The sequence below is a fragment of the Onychostruthus taczanowskii genome, unplaced genomic scaffold (assembly GCF_017590055.1).
Source record: "Onychostruthus taczanowskii isolate IOZ18803 unplaced genomic scaffold, ASM1759005v1 scaffold2, whole genome shotgun sequence".
NCBI classification, from domain to species: Eukaryota; Metazoa; Chordata; class Aves; order Passeriformes; family Passeridae; genus Onychostruthus; species Onychostruthus taczanowskii.
This window is the reverse complement of record NW_024499239.1, coordinates 15,301,189-15,323,060: the sequence shown is the minus strand read 5'-3', so window position 1 is coordinate 15,323,060 and position 21,872 is coordinate 15,301,189. Positions and strand designations below refer to the sequence as shown.

Below are 21,872 nucleotides of genomic sequence, written 5' to 3'. Positions count from 1 at the left end.
CCCTTAAAAACCAAACTAATAATAGGCTGGCATGAATATCTTCTTTCTACAAGTGGTAACAATCAACTGCAACAGAAATAGATCTGAAGCCATTGATAACCCAGTTCTTACACTCATTTGTGTCCCACATTTCCTACTTTATGGAAATTGGAAATTAATACGTTAAATACTTTGCAAGATCACCAGCTCTGAATACTGAAAAAGAAATGTCGACGCTGTACTTTTCCTTTTTTAAACAAATATTACAAAATTGAATTTTATTGAGTTTCACACAAGATGCACTTATAAAATTGATACAGAATGTCATTCAACAGAAAAAAAAATTAAAGCAATTTCAAGCTTTCTTTAGCAACTGCTAAATAATTATAAAATAAGATACACCAAATTGACAGATAATCTTAATTTCAATGTGTGAACATCTCCAATTAGTATAAAATACATCAAAAATTAAAGATTTTCAATTTTTTCCACAGCACAAGTCCTCTTCTTTTTACTTTCATCCCTAAACATAACCACAGATTTTGGCCATTACTCCCACTACTCTTATGGGAGAGGAGAGGCTGAAAGACTGCAGCAGGGAGCTCCCACCAGAGCAGACAACCCTAAACTGTACAGCAGAGTTCTCTCATTATCAAGTCTGCTCAGACACGTAACTCTGTCCAGCTGCCTCCATCTGCTACATTACTGTAGTCCTGCAAGTTTCAGGGATTAGCAGATACATTAAACTTTCACATGTTCATACAGCAAAAAAACTTTGGCTTTCCCATTCTGACAAATTATGAAATTAGCAAAGAGCAAATTGTCTTCATTTGTTCAGTACTGAAGTACTTTTATGATACCTTCCCTTGGAAAGTAAAATTAGTGCTTACTTGAATGTCTGAAAGGCATTTTGGAAGCTAATGCTGTGTTTTAACAACATATGAAGAATTTATCATTAACTTTTATCATTAAGGGGTCTCTTCTGATAAAACTCTCCAGCCTATGTTTTGAGCTCAAATTTAATCCACTCTTGGTCTGAGGATTCCAAAATTCTTTTGTCAACCCTCCCAACTCTGCATCTCACACCAGAAATTAAGATGCATTGTAATGCTTAAATGCTCTTTATAGATCTAGTCCATCTACTTAAGTTTGACTACATCCAATCAATTACACTGAATGGATAATTATGGTTTGATTGTCAGTGTGAGCTTTTATAGGCATGTTCTCAGGCAAGTTAATACACAGATGCCACTCTTCTAAGAGTTATATGCAAAATGCAGTGCAATGTTCTTTACTGCTGTGTTAATGCCATACCTACAGTTCCAACACAACACTTGCTTGCTGCAATTAACACTGCCATTCCTCAACATTAGAGGTGCCCCCTTAATATTTTTTCCTACAGCAACAAAAAATCCTCAGCTTTTTAAAAAAAATTTCTAAATAATTCGCCTTGCAGGACACACAACACATGAAATGAATATGCTTCATATTTGCCCAGTTAAGCAGAACCTTCATTACTGTGATCTTTCCTTGGTGTTCAGTATTTCAGATAAAATACTAAGCAGTAAGTCTTTCACTTAAAAGGCAAAATTTTATTCTAATTACAAGATTTTCAAGATACATCTTGAAAATATTTTTGTTGACAAGAATAACTATCTTGACTTACTGTTTTATGTACCAATGCTTTATGTGTTTGTTGATATAAGCACAAGTTTTGAATTCTGCTTGCAGATGTTTAATAAAACACGGTAACTGGATAGGCAAGCTTCCGGTCAAGTCACCAAACATTTCCAGGAATATCCTTACACTGGAGGAACCTTCATGACAAATAGTGTTCTGGAAGCATGGTTTCATAATGCAGAACAGGGTTATGCCTTTTTCCAGTCTGTTTTCCAGAAAAGTGATACTGCAGCTCTGCCACCAGGCTAGAGACTCACGATCCACCACATTTTCCAAGAGGCAGGTTAAAGATCACTTACTTGACCTGACCAGATACCAAGCCAAGTTACTTGTAGAAAGAAATTAATATTTTTTTTGCCATTAATAATTTAAGTTTTTAAATAAATATTTATGTGCCTTTTGGCAACTGTCCATTCTGGTAGCATCTGCTGTCCCAACAGCTCAGTATCCTTAGCACATTGATTTAAAAAAAAAAAAAATTCTTAGTCAATTCTGTTTCCGCAAATAGTAAACCTGTCTATCTCCAACAAGTCTTTCTTTGCAGACCTGTGTTTTAATTCTGAACTGTCTTGGCTTATATCTTTTTCTTCTCCATCAGGAGTTGTCAGAAATTGATCAGAATTGCTTGTTACAAGTAAAGATGGCATATTCTCCTTCTGATGCGCTGGTTGATTGGTAACTGATGTAGAACCGTTTTCATCTGTGGGAATTCCTGTTGGAACAGAAGACAATTACAAAGATAGTAGTGAATTTAACACAGACATATTGATACAATTGCAACATCCAGATTTATCCAAGGCTATCCTGAAAAAGTGTGCTGCAGCAAGCCAGCAGAAGCAACAGAAAATGCTTTCTGGAAGCCACTACCTCTTCTTAGATTTACTGCAAGAGATTTCCTTTTCTGATTTAGAAAACATACAGAAAATAAATAGACAGAAAAAACAATTATACAGAAGTTTAAATAATCAGCAAGTGCATGAGCAGCAGAAGTTAGGACATACATGCTTATTTTTGTTGGCTTAAGCAAAAAGATTTCTGACAGTCCTTGTGTAAGTCACACAAATTTTTGCTACTGAAATGAACAAAAGGAATCTCTGTGGCAGGAACTAGATATGCCTAATCCTCTACATAAGTACAATAAACCTGCCTTCTCCAGGGATAGCTAATAAATGACTCATGCACTGCTATGCACTGGCTTCTAAAGCAGTGCTGTTAAAGACGTCTATTTTTATTCCTGTCTCTTACTTCAGTGGAACTGAACACTGGCTTCATTAACCTAGGATATTGGTAAGTAATATCCATATATTTTTTCCATATTTTGTTAAAATGTTTAAAGAATTAAAATGCACAAGCAAATGACAAGGAGATACGAAAAAGATAAGAAAAAAATTATCTCCTCCTCAGTAAAGATTGAGCTATTGTTTCTAAAGTAATCTCGAAAAATCTGACTGATGTGGAGAGTACTGGAGATCAGCCCAAGGAAATGTTACCTGTCAGAATGGCAGAACTACCCAAATTACTACAAAAACTTATTTCGGCAGAGCATCTGTCCACATCATGCCATCTACTACTTAGAGGTACATGGGTTACCCTCTACAATCTTATGCAAGTTAAAGGTACTGAACTTGCATTGAAAAAGGGGACAAGTAATTTTAATTCTAGAACTTGGTTACAAATGTAAATATTTTCTAACCCAGCAGCTTTCAGATGTAGCTGGTCAGCCTATAAATGATTACCAGTAATTAGAACTTTCATTCTTCAAGAGCAAGTTTAGAATTTTATTCTTCAAAAATTTAACTGTTTTTGTGGACAAGGTGGAAACTCTTTAGAAAATTAACTGAATTAAACTATAAGCTGGCAGAATGGAAACTAGACTAATTCCCTTACTCTCCTCCTAAGAATAGATGGGTTGAGAGACTGTATTGTAAAAACCTGGTAAGTGGGGCACTCAGATTAATTAATACTGCAGAGTCCAGGAGTAATAATGCAAAAGCTGGGGAAGGTAAAATTCTTTCACATAATCAAGACTTTTAGTAAATAAAGAGGTGTTAAAAAATGTAAAATCCCCAAAAAACTGTAAAATTGAGCTTTTCCCATCACCAGTGGAAGCTAGGGATACTCTGAATAAAATCCACAAAAGTTTTTTGGTTGCTACTTTTTGCTCAAAATCTTTCTGTTGGAGAAAATAAGCATCCCTGCTACTTCAGCTCAAAAGAGTCTTCAGGATTTATATACTGTAAGTTGAAGGCTCAATATGAGTAAGTACAACTAAGTCTCATATACAAATGTAGTATATGTAATATGTATATTGTTCTATATGTAATAGAATGTTTAATTAAAACATTATTATTATAGTAATCTAATGAAATGCAAAATGGAATGCAAATATGAATTCAGAACAATTCAGATCACATTCTTTCATCATGAAAGTAAAGCAGTTGTATGAACTTAGAAGTAAACATTTGCACCAAGTTTCTGCCTGATGTGATTTCACACATTGGAGATACAGAGGTTTAAGCCAAACACTGACAGATTCTTAACTCTCCCCTTGCTGGCCAGACACTCTGACGACTAACGAGCACCTTGCATTTCAAGCTGTTCAAGTTGTTGGCAAGCCATGGAGTGAACACAATAAAAGCCCCACTGTTAAGTACTCTCATTGAGCTTTTCCCACAGGAAGATGCAATCCAATTCAGTTGACAGGAACAATGAAGGTTTCTGTTTCCTTCAATAATGTGTCACACAAACACAATACTGCCATATTCCCATTATAAATTAACTGCTGATGCTGAGGACCTGTAAGAGGAAATTGTGCTGCACAGATTGGAAACGGGGTAGAGACCCACTGAAATTCCTACCTGGATTTCATAAAGCTTTTCATTATGTGAATTAATTATACCTATGCATAGACCTACCATGTTTTACTTTGATTTCCATGAGAAATACAGATTGCATCCCTACTAAACTTAAGCACAGTCACAGATGATGTGCAAATATTCACTTACTAGTGCAGTAACATGGCAGAGAGGGTTGGACTAGATGGTCTTTAAAGGTTCCTTCCAACCCAAACCAAAGCATTCTATGGTTATGATTTTAGAACAAAAGCATGCCTCTATTACATTGTTTCTATCACCTCCACGTATCACAGTGACATCTTGTCAGAGATATGAGAACTGATTACCTAAAGAAGATGCATGAACTAAAAGCAATGAATTCTATTATATTTACAGACCTGTATTCACAGTTGTGCTATGGTACAATTAAGGTCCAGCAACAGAGTTTGTGCAGCAAACATTGTCATGCATCTGGTTTAGTATCAAATTTAGTCTGAAAAATTTTCACTGAAAACGAATCAAGGCAGCTGGCCTTACCTTGGGTAGATTTAAATGTGCCTTGCTGTTTGCCAGCTGGCTTCCCTGGGGCGGCACTCAGGACAGGATTGAACAATTTCTCCTCCATTTTTGCTTCCTTTACATATTGACATGATTTCCCCAGCAATACAATGCTGTTAAGGACTTTGAGAGATATTAACCTGGGAAAAAAATTGTTTACATATTTGCATTAGCGCATTAAAATAATTGCACATTATTCATACTGCAATTATTCATATGAAAATAATTGCATATGGTAAGTGCTGTCTTAGAAGTATTAGGTAACAAATTAAATCCTTTCAATATCAAGATCAAAAAGTAACAATTTTCCTAACAATTTGTTTCAGATTCAATGCTTAATTTTCTTTTTCCTCCAGAAAGCATCTAGAGAAAAACATCAAGTTTTATTATTTAACTAAAGGACTACAAGGACAATTAAGCAGCCATTTAAGACATTAAATATTTAAGCACAGAATTAAAAAGTGCCCTCAACACTGCAAGTCCAAAATAAATGTAACCTAATTAAGTGTGCCCAGCCAAGGATCACTAGTAGACTTGGAACCACAGCACAGCAAGTACAGAACGATGGAATCGTTAAGGTTGGAAAAGATTTCGAAGATCATTGAGTCCCACCATCAACCCAGCACTGCCAAGTTCAATATCTAGCTTTAACAAACTACAGGCTAATCATAATAAGCCCTTTTTCACATCACAGAAGACAGTCCATAAAACTCAACAAATTCAAAGAAGCAGCACTGCATTACCATCACAGTATAGTCCAGATGATGGCAGATTCTTTTTCTACTATGACTAAATTGCAGCACAAACATCATTGAATCCCTTTCCCACCTGTCTCCTCATATGAAGAAAAGGAAGGCCTCATCTACCATTAAGTGCTTTTTTACCATTCAACTGAGTTTTGCAAAATCTAATTTTCATTACTAGCAACACATGATTCATAGAGCAATGTCCAATCCAGGGAGTGAAGGCTCACTGCAGAATGACAAGGAGAGAGTGATCTGTTCTCTGCAGGATGAATGAAATATTCTCTATGCAAATCAAGCTATGTAACAAGAGTGAACCAAATGCAGACTCTGAATTCGTTCTCCACTCTCTGAAGTCTGTTTATCATGTACATCAGTAACAGACTAAAAAGACAACTTGAATCATAAAGTGACCCAAGCGCACTCCAGCAGCAGCTCCCCTATCTCTCTGTGTAAATGTAATCAGAACTTGTCAAACAGAAACACAAACTACACTACACTACACTTCTAAGGGAAAAAGGAAGTTTATTCTATTTCAATAGAGAAATGGAAGAATGAGCAGAGCACACCACTTTCAGTACTCAGAAGAAAGTGACATTTCAGTATCCAAGCAACCACAAAGAAGATATCATTTTGTATCAGTTGAAAGCTGTGCTTCTCTATAATTTTATTATATTATTGGGACAGATTTTATTTCAGAGAGTTGAGAAGGTCTCCTTAATTTTTAACATTTTAGAGGTGTTTTCCTTATGCTTCTTATGTAACATGTTTTTTGTTCTGAGAGAATACGTTTCCACAGCATAGTTTGACTCTGATTTAATGAGATCAGAAGTTGAAAAGGCCATAAATCACCACTTTCCTGTATCAGGTCCAGCTTCTCATGGAAAATTATGTACGCATTTCTAGCATTTCTCCTTTATTCTTTTCTGCCAGCCTACGCCAGGCTCAAATTTCTAACAATGCAAGTTTGCAGTTGTTCAAAATTCTAGAAAAAGAAAACTCATGGGTTTTTGGCAAGACTCTTTAACTACAATTAAAGTTTAACTAGAGCTGTTAATGAACAGTACAAAATTAATTCATCCATCGTATAGGCTCAATTCTTTGCTCAGTTAACTGCTTCAGATTTTATCACGTCATTTCTCACATATCTATGCTATTATGTTTGTATTCTACATATATTCTCACATCTGATGAAAAGCTGAAATTTATGTTCAGAACAAAACTGACTTGAAAGATGCAAGAGGTGAGCTATCTCCAAGTCTGAGATCACAGCAAGAGTAAAAATTTGTTGTCACTTTTCAATAAGGACAAAACAGACCAAAATATATTTACTTTTGTGACCTACGTCTTTAAAGAGCAGCATTTAACACTTAATGTTAATCACATTACTTCTTTCTGCCCTCCATTCTGTGGAATGGTAGAGTTAGGAAAATATTACATATACTGTGAAAAAGGAAAAACCACTGAGCAGGATGAACGTGCTGACCTTGGTATACCACAGCTTCAACATGATGATCAGGGCATAGTGCTTTGAATTATACAAAGCTGGCTTTAGGGAGAACATGAGCACAGCATGTAGTATGCTGGAGAAAAAAATCGAAGTATGGTACAGAGGAATGTGGCTAAAATTTTACTATTTGCCTATATGCAGTATCTCAAAGTCTTAGTTACCTGACACAAAACAGATGTGTCCCTACACTGATGTAGACAAATAGATTCTGATCGAGCTCTATTTTTTGCAGATTAGTGTCAGATTAGAGATAAGAGTCTACCTATTAATTAAGAATGTGTAGTAATCCTGTTCTTTTCACAAGCTATTGTAGAACAGTAGTCTCCTCTCTTTCAGCATGGTCTCCTCTCTTCTGGCTGAACCACTGCCTCAGCCTTAGAAGTCTTATGCTTCTCAAGCCTGGCTGCCTTCACTTAAAACACAGCTTGGTAGGACAGGGGAAGAAGTACTCCCACAATACTGCAGGCAAGTTCTTCTTCCATCAACAGCTTGGAACACTTAATTGCTTACGATCAATTTTGAGAGACAGCAAACAATGACAGTGCAGTATACAGCTTTCCTAGAAAGTACAAATAGTACACAGCAAGTGTCTCAAGACAGGCAAACTAAAATGGATGTGAAGTACACTTATGCAGCCTAGAAGTACCTATCAACTGGTGAGAAGTTATAGGTAAGATAAATATAAACTGACTTGGCAGTGAAGGGATGCTGAAGGGATACTTGCACATCATTGGCTATGGAAATCCAACTGCCACTGAACACTGTATTTCTTAACTAAGATTACTTAATGATCCACCCTTCAAAGCCAGGAAATGTGAGCATTGCATTTTTTGTTTTTTTAACAGCAGTTTCCTAAAGCAAAGTAACCTTTGCATTTAACTGTCTGAGAGAAAAATTCATTATCTGCTCAGAGATCTTGAACTGCTCGTTTTTGTTCGCTTATTGAATCTTTTGGTCTTTTTACAGAAAACTTCATTCCTTGGAATTCAATTTCCCTTTTTAAACAAAAGTATGGTGCCTCTCTCTCAGATTCTCTCAGTCTTTTTGCAACGAGTTATTTCCATTACTGAAGTTACTTATTGAGGGCTATAATCTCCCAATGTAGTCACAGTACTTAGGGACAAATCTGCAAATCTGCACTGTCAATTTCAGATTATGAGCATAAGGGTTCTCCATTTATGGTCTACTGAATATAAGTTGTGTTTATCCTTACATCCAGACATATCAAGAGAAACTTCTTTCACACATGTAATCAAATAATGGTGAATACTTTTCAACTGTGTGGATTTACTTACCCACAGTAGAACAGCACAACACAAACATAAGCTAAGACTCCTTGTACTTTTATTGAGCTTGTTACGACTCTGATGAGCTGTTTTAAGAATAAAAGTTAAAACATGGTTATGGTTAGCACTTGGTTATTAACAGAACGTTACTTTCAGACATTTCTTATTTGGTAAATTCAAGAAAAAGTAGAAACATTTACATTAACAGAAATTTAGCCTAATGCTCCCCTTGGCAGTACTAACTACTCCAGATTTTGATTTGAGTAAGTATTACACTAGCACTTAGTTGCAACTTTGCCAAAACCAGAGTCTGACAATGTTTCCTTAACACTGACTTTCAAGTAAAATAAGAAGTGGAAAAAAGCATATTTGCTGACGAAGTATGTACAGATCCCCAGCATTATGGTAACTACTGCTTGTCTGTATGTGTGTATCTTATGTGTGTATGAGGAAAGCCAGAACAGCTATTTAGAGAAAACATTCTGCAATAGTTAATTCAGGACAACATGTGGACAGAATTCCATTAATGAAGTCATTCATTTTATAGCAACATGTATGTGTAACAAAGAACTATTTCAGAGTGATGTACTCAACAACAGCTCAGAAGATCATATAAAAGAATATTGAGTCATTAAGTGTGCCATTACAGGGACAGCCACAAGGACTCCTATGAAAAACCTCAATAAACTGCTGCACTACTGCTAACCTTCTGGCAACCAGCTGCTTTGACTATTCCAAATGAATGAATAGGATAACTGCCAAAAGGAATACACATTTAGTAAACACAGATGTAGTTTAATTCCACTGGTACAATTCAAATTCTTACAAATTCTACAAAATTAATACATATTTGATCTTCTATGAAAGGCTGAGAAACAATAATGCATTTGTGAAGCCACGAGTAGTATGTGATACAGGTTATACTGAGTGTTCACTCAACCTTTCAGCATTTCATATCATTTTCTCAGATGATAATTTCATCCTCAAAACATCCAGCCAGCTACCTCAGAGGGACACATTCTCAAAGTGAGATCTTATTGACAGACAACTGATAGGAATGATACTACTTACTAAAACAGCCAGTGGAAGAGGAATGAAACCCATTCTTCTGGAAACTGAATCACTATAATCTGTATATGCCTAGGAAAAGAAGAGGAAGAATAATGAACTACTTATGCAAAGGAATGAGCTTATTTTAGCTTGGCACACCCTCCAGATAAGAATAAAGCTCTGTTAACAAACACTATATTGGTATAAAATGTACCTATTCACATTTTGGAATTCAAATGGAGATAGCTGCACTCTCAGACAAAAATGTAATACTACCATGACCAGTAAGATTAGCTTCAATGCTCTAAATCAAGAGCAACTGGAGTATAATACAAATGTCTAAACTGAGAGCAACTAGGACACTGAATCCAAAGGCACTATAATATTTCATCTGTACATTATTACCAGCTTAGAGACCTTTTTGTATTAATTTGACTGATCTTCAAATTCTCTACAGAAAAAACTGTTACAGGGATAAAAGAACAATTATCCACTGCACTAGCAATTTTAAATCATTCTACAAACATCTATAATTAGCCTTAAGATAACTGTGTTAAAATTATTTTGATAATGTTTTTACATTTGTACTCAAAACACAAGTACTTTGCATGACAGCTTGCCTGCAATATTGAACATGACACCAAAGTCAGTGCATAAATGATGCTATTCTATTTCCCATAGAGGATCCTTAGGAAAAGTAATGGAGTTTTCCAAACTAATCAACTGGTGTTTTTATTATTAAGACATTATTATTAACTAATTGTAGCTGATGGTGTCCAGATTCTTTATGAGGTTTAACTACTGCATTCCTCACAAGAGCCCAAGAACCAAGCCCAAGAAAACAACAGAAATCGCAGTAATGAAGTTCATTTATTAGTTCCAGCACACATCTAAAGCACTGATGAGTGGAATGCTAACAAGTGAAACCTACGGAATCCTCATCCATGAAAGGTGTGCAGTAAACAGATTTCCAAAAAGTAGTACTTATTAAAAACAAGTGGTCTATGTGTTCTGTAAATACCCATGCTATGACAGTAACATGCATAGTACAAACATCTCTGAACATCTGTGCACTCTACCTGTAAAGAAATATAAATTCCTAATGAACACTGTGCTTTAACCCAACACAGTGAAAATACCATGAAAAGAACAGTAATCTAAAATTACCCTGTTAAGTTTACTTACTTCCCACGTAAGTCAAAAATGTAAAGTTGTTACAACTGTCCCCTTACTGTAAGTGTATTTTGGAAGAGACTACTCAGCAATATATTAAATGAAGCTCAAACTGACCTAACAACTGGATATAACATAAATCATAAAGAAACATTCCTGTTATCTCTTATTAAAGAAAGCAGAGCAGAATTTCAGCGCTGCAGGAGTGTAACAGTACTGTATGTATTTCATTAAAAGTGTTTGTTCCAATATTCTCCTCATAACAATTGTGTTAGTTAATACAGAAAAGAGCATTTTATTTTCAGGCTTACATTTTTCTGTCGACTGCTAACAAGGTCAAATGCAAGACTGGCTCTGTATTCACTGTAGACCTGGAAAAAATCCAGCACATCAGATGTGTGATTAATTTGTTATCACATGATATAAAAGCAACACAGATATTAATAAAGTATTTCCATAAAGTATTATGAACTTATGCATTTGCTGAAAGAGTCAAAGCCAGTTTTTCTGAGGTCTAATGGCACTCTTCAAGAGATGAGTGTCAATTTCTGCAATAAAATAATTTGTGTATATATATACACAACAAACAACCAACACCACGCTATGCTTTAGGAATTGAATGAGACTTCATAAAGTTACTGAATTTCAGGATCATGAGAAACACAAAATAACAAAAATCACATTAATCACATTCAGTTTTTTCCCCCTGCAGTTCATAACTGCTTTTAAGCTACAGGAAAGCTAGCCCTGGGATCAAATCAGACAAATGAGAGAGCTTTCTTATACACTAAGCAAGTGATCCTATGAAAAAATCAAATTGCATCTGAAGATGAATTAAAACAGTTCGTATTAAGAAAGAAAAGCATCTGTCTTAAAGATAAGTGGCAGGACAACTTGCACTGCAGGTGTTAATAATTCTGGAAAAAGTCTGATGTAGCAACCATAAATCTTTAGAACTTCATACACAAACCCCAGGAAGTTTATTAAATAAACCTTGCAAAATTGCCAGTGACTACCCCCATCCTCCAGCTGTTTCAGCACTCTGAAGCATGCTATATTTCTGGCTACCATGGCTTCATTACTGCTCTTTTCCACACTCTCTATACAAAAGTAGGGCATGCATAAATGCCTCTGGCATAAGGGAGCTTATTAAGTGCATCTATTACACTTGTTTCTACACCTCACAATGTAGTTACTTTAGAGATGCTGCAAAAGAAAGTACCTCACAAGTTCTGATCTCATTTCCTGAGAAGTGGTTCTAATAGTGAAAAGACACTAACTCCTATCTTCAAAAATTTATCGAATTTGAATTTATCGTGTTTGAATTCACACAGATTCACGCAGTGTGGAACACAAATGGCCTATGTGTAATGCTGCAACACACAAGAAGCAACCTCATCTACTGCTTTAAAAGAAGGACTGGATAATATATGCGGCCTAAGAAATTTCAGGAGTGGGAAACTAACATAACCTACTTCCTATTAGTGCTCCAGGGACAGAGGGAAAGAAAGATCTCTGATTTCAGACTCCACTTTTAACACACATGCAAGAATAGAGTTAAAGCAGCCTAAAAAAATCTGTTTTTCCAAGAGCCTGAATTTTAACCTACCTTGTAGCCTTCCCTAAAAGGCTACAAGCCCTGTCTAGGCTGCAGAACAAGTAACCTTCTTTCAGTTTAAATAATTTCACAAAATGATCTGCCAGTAATGTGATTTGTAGCTATTATGAGAGCTGTTATACAAGACCTGCAATAATTTATGGATCTGGAATTACTAATTTAGAAGCAGAGGTGTTGGTTACACATTAAAAAGATCCTCAGAAGTATATTGTATCAGGAAATTAGCAAGCTTTCCCAAGTGATAGCAAACATATGGAAATAACAATTTTTATGTTTTCTGCACTGGAAAAAAATTTTAATATTTAAAAAAAAATTAGCAAAATTAAATACAATTTAAAATAGCACCCAGCATTCCAAACAGGATACCTACATCTGCTGTGATGTCATTGAATTTTGTTATAAAGGCATGTTTCACAATATCCACTGCAATTTCTGAAGCAACCACCATGCAAACATCCGGGAATAACACCCAAAAGTGATCTGAAGGTTGTGAAGAAACAAGTTAGGCCATTTAATTTAATGCCAGCATACAAAAAGAATTTTAACAATTCTATTCAACAATGAAAAATCCTCGTAAGTCTGAAGAATATATAAGTTTACATATCACTGAGCATGCAGAGTGCAAATTCTTGCTTATTCCATTGCTGTCCTAAAAACTTATCAGCGCTGTACTATCACAGCACAGTGAGGATCAGGCTCTACACTCGTCACTTTGTAAACCTTTACCTCTAGTAGCAAGACAACCTTTCTAAGTACTAGATACTATGTGTTCAGTATGTGTAAGACATAGACAAAGCATCTGCAGTTTTAGATACTTAAGGTAAAATTTAGGCAGACTGGTAAGATTCAGGCAAAATACACCACACAGAGCAGGGGTCAAAATTGTTAAAATAATGTTTTAATAAAATCACTATTTTTACAATATTTATTAAATATGTCATTAAAATCTTAAGTATAATCAATATTCGATTAAGAATTGTATTTTTAACAATCTTTATCACATTTCAATCTCACTAGCTACTTTCCAGGGGATCTTTCATTCACAGTGTACTCAAAGGAAAGGAAAGGACTGGTCAGAAATTGTTCTAGACACTGCTAGAAAAATAACTACACATGTTTACAGCATAAAAATAGATATTTCTAGCAGAAAGAACACATTCTTAGAAGAACACCAGAAATAGAAAAATGAGAATCTAAGGTATTTGACAAAATTAGGATTTGTTAATTAAATGTGTTGATTACCCTTATCTTTCAGACTGAGGGAAGAAGCAAGAGATACAGCTCTTGACAGCACAGAATTTTTTCTTCTAGTTTACCCACCTGGATTCCATGAGAACTGTTCCATATTTCTTAGACATACAATTAGCAGCAGCACGTAATTGGTGAACCTCTCCTTTATATCTGGATTAAAAAAAAAAAACAAAAACCAAACCTGTCAGCTCCAAAGAAACATTTATTTGCATACACAGATATCTACTCATTCTGAGGTTCTATCATTTATTAATTCTTGGATTAGATAACATTTTCCACAAATTATTTAACTGGATTTAAGGGGTGGGGGAAATGCTGGGAACCGCACCGTAGACAGGATTTCCACAGCAGGCTGTGACCTGGTCTGTCCAATGCTGCCTCACCTTGGGGTACCCAACAGCAGAAGGGATTCATGACTTACTATTACCTCTAATAACACATTAATAAAATAATTATTCTTCTTGATAAAGTGTGTGCATTCCATCTGATTGTGTGATTCAAAAAGAACCAGCACTTCCTGTTACTAAAAAGAAGATAATGTACCAGTCTGTCCTTTCAAGCTATTAGCAACATACATTTAATTTTCTACAGATTATAGATATCCAAACTGCTGTATACTGGGTATATTGCTGTATACAATATATACTGCTGTATACTGAAAAAATGGAGCATAAATAAAAGAAATCCTCCAGGAGAAGGAAAGAAAAAGCACACAGAATTCAAGAAGAATGAGATTTCATGCACAATATAGAAAGGCACATTTTGTGGTACATAAATTCATTTGTCAGTATAGGCTGGGGAAGGAACAAAGGAAGCACAAGCTTTCAAAATGGAATGAATGGCATATATATATGGGGGGGAGGAAGAAAAAAGAAATCTTTTGGTACAATAAATTTAAAGCAGAAAAAAGAACATAAGTAAAACCTAACCATAATTTCTTCATTTCCTGCCAATAACACTCCAACAAGTGAAGTACATTTTTCTATGCTTCTGAATTCTCAAAATACTGCCCAAATGACCAGAACACAGTATTGTCTGAAAAACCTAGTTACAAGGTACCACTTGACTCTGTCACAAATGGATGAAAATGCAGTCAACCACTCATTGATCTACATGCTTTATCATGCCCATTAGTGACTTGGAAATAATCAGTTTTCAGACTTTTGCACTGAATTTCAAAATAGTTTTATCTTCTATTTCCCACATCACAATACTTCCACACTGCCATGACAAATCATTGCTCAGCAATGTATAACAAACACAGATCTCATCTTCAGTTTTTCAGGTCCCATGGAGGTCTGTACAGAGAGATATTCTCAAGTGGGAAGCAAGGACATTAATTCAGGCCTAACATTAAAGCATGTCTCAAGCTAATCCTCCAGACATTTATTACCTGCTTGGTATGTGTTAGCTCGCCAGTCAACAGGATTAAATTGAGAAGGGACATTTTGGACTTCAAATTTCCTCTTATAATGCTGTAATAATACCAATTTTTTTCCCATTAATTTCTGAGACTGGGTGACAGGCTGATACCTATTTTCCCCCCTCTGCTTATTTTCCATGTTCTCAGTGGCCTCCCTTCTAATCTGTTATCTCTGCTGCCACAGCTGTTCAAGGCTGTTAGGAGGGAGAGGAATGACTGTGGCTGCTGCTCTTCATCCTCATCCCTCTCATCAACCGTCAGAGTTGCAAGCAAGGCAGACAGGGCACTTTACAGCAGCTTCAACAGTGAACTCAAATCAAAAATTCATTTTAATTCTCACCCTCATGGACAAGGACAAAAAAGGATTCAGGATATCCAAAACAACAACTGGTAATCAATCCTAAATATTAACTAAAATTCCAGAATACAAAATATGTACAGTAATGTTTCATCATTTATTATGAACTTACTTGATGTTGTATATGTACATTTGGTTTTTTTGAATTGGTGAGGGGATTTACTTGTACCATGTATTGCCACTTCATGATGTGGTGAACTACAGAACAAATGAAGCTACATCCCTGGGTCCACACTTGCCCATGTTCTTAAGAACAACAAAGGCAAAGTATGTCACTGTAATTGTGAATTTGGCACCACAGTGACAAACCACCAGTGTTAATGATCAGTTACAGACAGAACATGTACTAGCAGGAGGCAATCATTCTATTCTGCTTCAGCATAACAAAGAGTAAAAGTGATCTCTTTTCATTCTCCATTGTGACAATGCTTAGTAATATTGATATAAGCCATTTCAATGTAGTTTGCATGTACTCCTCTAAGTATATATGATAAGCATACCACATAACTGTTTTTCTGTTAGGGTACAGTACAGCTTCAATAACTGTTGAAGTTATTGAACATAACCCTTGCCATTATAAGACAGGGTTAAATGAGAGCCAAAATGTCTGGCCAATGACATTTTAAATGGTCTTCAGCTACCTCCACAAGGACATGATTAAGAAGCTTACTTTCTCAGTATTTATGACCCTAAGTGCTAAAAACCTGACATACATCACTAATTCAGATATATTTATCCCCTTGACCAGTCTCTTGTCAGCATGTGCCATGCACAGTACTGATGACATATTGTGCATGAAATCTGGATGGATATCAGTTACAGGTGCTGCCCCTCAGGGGCCCATACTGGGACCAGTGTTATTTACTATCTTCATTAACAACACAGATGAAGGAATTGAGTGCACCCTCAGCAAATCTGCTGATGACTCAGTGCTGAGGTTGCCACACCTGAAGGGTAGGATGTCATCCAGAGGGACCTGGACAAACTCAAGAAGTGGACCCATGCAGAACGTGCTGCACCTGGGTTGAGGCAACCCCAGGTATCAACACAGGCTGCGGATGAAGAGATCAAAACCAGCCCTGTTGAGAAGGACTTGGGGATACTGGTGGATGAGAGGCAGGGCATGAGCTGGCAACGTGTGCTCACAGCCTAGAGAGCCAAATGTGTCCTGGGCTGAATCACAGTGAGAGCCCAGGAACAGAGATCCTGAAGTGGGGTAAATAGTCTTTGGAACACATAGCTATTTCCTTCCAGATTCCCTGACACATTATGCAGTAATCCCAAACCAGAAAGAAAAAAAATTATCATGTTAATCCCACTGTTTATATGTTTAGATCAAAAGCTAGTTACAAATTGTAGCCTGTAAGAAATGAAACAAGATCTTTTGGTTTACATCTCAGCAACTCCTAAATAGCTGTAGTGCCAATTACCTCTTAACAAGTGACCAGAGCACAGGAAAGGATCAAACACTGAACAAGAAATCATCAAGGACACACCAATCTCAAACACAGTCCTGCCCCCAAATCCCTCATCCTTAAAATGAACAACTTGATTAGAATAATGGTATTAAAAAAACCTAGAGCCGCTTGAGAAAGCAGTTCGAATTTCAAAGACCTAAGGTAAAAATAAAGGCTATTCAGAATTGTGATCAAAGTCAGAGACTGATAAATTTGGAACAAAGAAAAACAGAGAAGAAAAAGTACAGAATTATAAAGAAGAAAACTGAAGTTCCTAAAACTTTGGAATACATATGTTAAATTTTTGAGACAAGAGATTTAAAAAACAAGGAAGAGTCAGGCCTAATAGCAAACTGAAGGAAATAACCTAATGCACTACATCTAATACACTTCTTTGCATGAGGTACAATTGACTTTCGTGAAGAAATTTAATTTAGAGCACAGCTTGAAATTAAAATAAGACATTTAAAAGCATAAAGGAAGGCAGCATGCTGGGCTTTCAACAATGATGAAAGAACTTCTCTTTATAATTTGGTCTCCTTGTTCTCTAATACTGACCCTACAAAATTAGTTTACAGATAACTATTTCAAAAAGAGAATATACTATTTAAATTTAGGGAAATATTTCTTCCTGATACAACAAATCAAAGGTTTTCTGTATCAAAGTGGTCTCCAATGGCCACAGTATTTAGATTGCCTGGGTGTACATAAATTTCCTTGTAAAAGACAGGATGACAATGCAAAAGTAGTTTTGCTGCAGCTGACAAATCAAAGCGGTGGGAACAGCATGGTTGAAGTCCCAGATTCTGTAGCTGCAGTCTCCAGCAGCTATACAAGACCCAAGGTCTTTGTTGATCTGCCCCTAAAAGATAACAGGTTTGTTTTATTAGATAACAATTAACTTATGTATATTTCATGTCCTGTTCAATTAATTTTTATGTAGATGATTCACAGTTATTTTAATCTTGAAGTTTTAGTGGACGTGCTGTTACAGTAGCATTTTAAATGGCCATACAAAGGTGAGAAGGATCACTGACTCCACTAAGTGCAGAAATGTAAATACTGGGAAAAATAATACAGCCACACATCAGCTTGCTATCCACCAACTGGTGCTGAGCACGATGCCGAGTGAAAATGATTTCACAATCTCCAGATCTAAACCAGTCGCTTGGTGGCACTTCCTATCCTGATGTCATACTACGTAGAAGTTTGAGCCAGGCAGGGCTCTGCAAGACATTTCAACACGTGATACAGGGCATTTTGTAGCAAGTACAGCTTTCCCAGTTCATTTCTGTTTTCACACTTTTATTCACAAGAAAACTTGCTTTTGAATTTTAGTTGTTGTAACTTCTCTTGAACACAATATCTACTCTTGTGGTCATTGCTTATCTTTTCTGCTATGTCATATTTTTCTTTTGATTAACATGCTAAATAAGAAAAGAGTTTCACCTACTCATGAGAAATTCCTCAGATGCCCCTGTGAGACTCCTATTAGTCCCCTCAAATTATTTACCTACTGTGTACAAATCAGTACCTTTACACTGAATTGAACACATATGTTTGATAAGAGTAATATTTTGAGCTGAGCCCCAGAAAAGGTGAATCCATTTAATGTGTCCAAGCTTCATCAGCTACTGCTGCCATCATTATCCTACAGATGAGTGCAGACCTCAGAAAACTACTGAAAGAAGCAGAGAAAGGTGGGAGTGCCTAGATTTAGTGTTTCCTTTCAGAAGTTTAGTTCAGCCCAGGCATGCAGTTTAAGCATAATGTGTTCTAGGACACACAAGACACTCCAAAGGCTAACTGAAAGCTCAGCTGACAGCACCAGACTAGACTCAGTTCCAGGGTAGGATGAAGTATTGGCATAGCATGCCAACACCATCATAAAGATACACCATCAAAAGATACACCATCATTTCAGCTGCACGAAATAAAACGTTTAAAGAATACTAAAGTGATCAGCATACGTGAATTGAAACAATACTGCTCCGTCCTTACTGAAGCTGTGATGCAGTAAATCTGTTCAAGTTCAAAAGAGCTGAAAAGCTCTACTAAAAATGTGTCTGTTATTTATCTTTGAGAAGAAAAACACTGCTATTTATAACTATACTGAAAGGTGTTCCAGGAAAAGTTATCTGTTTGAAAGGAATAAATTAGCTTGTTTTGTGCACTCTTCTATGTATGTACTCACTGCTTCCATCCCCATACTAAAGAATGGTAACAGTTCTTCCATCAACTGATAAAGGACGACCTGGTTTTGCTATTATGGGTCTTCAATAATAATGTCCAGCAATAAAATATTGATATCCTTTTCTTTTTATGGAGGAAATTGCCAGCAATTTCTTATATCAGTCCCTTGCTTATTTCAACATGAAACAGGCCTCACCTTTAGGCAGGAGAGCTAGATACAGAGTTGTAACTATTTTCTGCACTAATAATAAACCTTATCTAGGTTTTCTGTCAATAGCTAAGTAAATTTCATTTTTAACATTCTCACCGTAAAGTTAAATATGTCTGAATTTAAAAATATAAGTAATTAGATCTTGGAACTGAAAATAACACTATCATCACAGAATGAACATTATCAACATAGCTGGGAAGATCTTTTTGGGGAGGTCTAAGCTTAAAATTTAGTATTAATTTTCTGTTATATAATTTTCTGTGATATATTTAAGGTTTTATGTAAATAGTCTTTCATCCAAAGAATTACAAAACATTTGCATGTAATATTGAAGTCTGCAGACAGAGATCATATCAATAGTCAGAACGGAAAACCTGACGTAAGCCTATTGAAAATTTAATTTGTGAAACAAAAATATGAATAATCTGTTTTTAAATAAGTAGCTATTTTTATTTTTTTAACCTATTGCACATTTGAGTTATCTGGTTTAAAAACTTTGGGCTGAAATGAAAAGAATATGTTCTATTTTCTTTACTCATCTGTATAAATGAAAGTGAGGAAATCAGATATACTGAAGAAATTCTTCACTGTGAGGGTGGTAAGGCACTGGCACAGGTTGCCCAAAGAAGCTGCAGATATTCCCTCCCTGGACTTTTCAAGACAAGGGGCTTGAGCCCCTTGGATGGGGCTTTGAGCACCCTGGTCTAGTGGAAGGTGACCCTGCCCATGGCAGGGGGTTGGAATGAGACAATCTTTGAGGTCCCTTCTAGTCCAGGGTATTCTGAGATTCTACAAAAGTAGTACAAGCAAAGAAGCTCTAGCACAACCTTGAAGTGCAATCATTCCTACTGGCTTTGAAATCAAGAATTCAATAAATATTTCAAATGGCTGATACCAGTATTAGGAAGAATCTCCATCAAAGGATACCTGAACAGCTTTTCCTCAGGAGACACACTGAGTACGAGTTACCAACATCCATCCCAAGCAGTAACACAGTTAAGAAGTGCCAGAAGCATGCTTCCTAAGTACCCTCTACCTACTATCTTGGGAGCACATCACAAATTAGAGTAATCTCTGGTATTTCCCTGATATATCAGCTACTTTGTTGCACTGGTTTTTTTTTTGTTTGTTTGGGGTTTTATTTGTTTGGGATTTTTTTTGTTTGTTTTAGGCTTAGGGGGGAGGTATTTCAAGATTCACCCTCACAGCCACCCAACAACATGCATTCTGAGATCACTGTGTCAACACAGCACACTATAAAGTCATTTTTTTGAAAACAGAAGGCTTGATCACTTGGAAGCACAGGCATTTCAGCACAAAGCCAGTAGGTTGTTTTAGCACCTCAAATAAAAACGTGCCATAAAAGGACTAAGTGTTCCTTGAAGTGGATCTCAGCTTCATCCTACTGAACCAATCAGTAAAAGGGGTGATGAGGAATGCAAGTCAGAACACTCAAATTCACCAAGGTAAAATGTTAATAGTAAGAATAATATTAAATACATTGATTATATTAAATACATTAATGAATTAAACAAACAGCCTCTCTCCACATTTTCTCCTGATCAGCACTGCTATACATACCACTGTTTGACATTTGAAAAAGATTGTTCTTCTCAAACTTCTTGAAAACACTTCCTTTTATTTCGACGAACTGCAATTTTTAGGAACAGTTAGTTAGTTTTTACTCATAAAAATCTGACATAAACAAATAATATGATCAAAAAAGATGTTATTTTAAAATACTAATATTTAAGACATATGATACACAAAGACGTAAGATTCCAAGACAAATTAGGGAAGCTGTATGATAAAGCTACATACTTACATTGTTGGACATCATGATGGTAAGCAGTGATTTATTGTGGGAGTTGAAGGCCACATTAAGGGTTGTTGCTTGAACCATTATGAGAATAGCATGCAGGACTGCATGGCAGGGTTAAGGAAGAATATTTGAAATAGGTGTTCTGTACAACAGTACTGAAGAGCAGTGAACCACAGATTTCCTTTTTTGCTTTCAAAGTTTAACAGGAAAGTTTCCATATTCCTGTAAACCAGACTTACAGCAAGACAATACTTACATGTCTGTAATATATGCACAGTGCTTTGTAGCATGTAATGATGCTAATTTTTCTTGCTCTAAAAGAACCCAATGACATTAGTCATGAGAAACATCAATACAATCTGAAGAAAAATTCAGAATTAGCCTAAAGATTTCAGAGAAAATAGGGAAAAATGGTAAGAATTTTAAATTCATTACCAAAATTACTGGATTACGGTATCTCTTTAGATTCATAAATTCATTGTAAGATTATTTCACACTAAGAACATTTGCATCCTGAATATGCATGAGTTTATCCTTTCACTTCAAGAAAATATATTCAGGCTAGATGCGTTTAACATTCCACTAAATAACAAAACCCCTCCGTCTTGAAGGCCCTGTGAGCCAAAATACTCAAAAACAAATCAGAAACAAAATTTTCCATGAACTATCCAATTATGGCTTTTCATTTTACTATAGGTACACCATCATGAAGGGATTCCTTCTTTT

General features: G+C 35.9%; 1 protein-coding gene across 2 annotated transcripts in view; it reads right to left on the bottom strand.

Annotated features, from left to right (window-relative positions):
* Nucleotides 1-221: 221 nt before the first annotated feature.
* Nucleotides 222-21,872, bottom strand: part of TAPT1 (transmembrane anterior posterior transformation 1) — a 48,446-nt gene continuing 26,795 nt past the window's right edge. For both annotated transcript variants that reach the window (XM_041402745.1, XM_041402744.1), the window contains 9 exons: nucleotides 21,150-21,247; nucleotides 20,906-20,975; nucleotides 13,752-13,832; nucleotides 12,802-12,911; nucleotides 11,125-11,184; nucleotides 9,662-9,730; nucleotides 8,600-8,676; nucleotides 5,031-5,191; nucleotides 222-2,371 (listed from right to left, as the gene is read on the bottom strand). In XM_041402745.1, coding sequence (XP_041258679.1) covers nucleotides 2,142-2,371; nucleotides 5,031-5,191; nucleotides 8,600-8,676; nucleotides 9,662-9,730; nucleotides 11,125-11,184; nucleotides 12,802-12,911; nucleotides 13,752-13,832; nucleotides 20,906-20,975; nucleotides 21,150-21,247 — 956 coding nt within the window. In that variant the 3' untranslated portion in view covers nucleotides 222-2,141. The remainder of the gene's footprint in view (nucleotides 2,372-5,030; nucleotides 5,192-8,599; nucleotides 8,677-9,661; nucleotides 9,731-11,124; nucleotides 11,185-12,801; nucleotides 12,912-13,751; nucleotides 13,833-20,905; nucleotides 20,976-21,149; nucleotides 21,248-21,872) is intronic.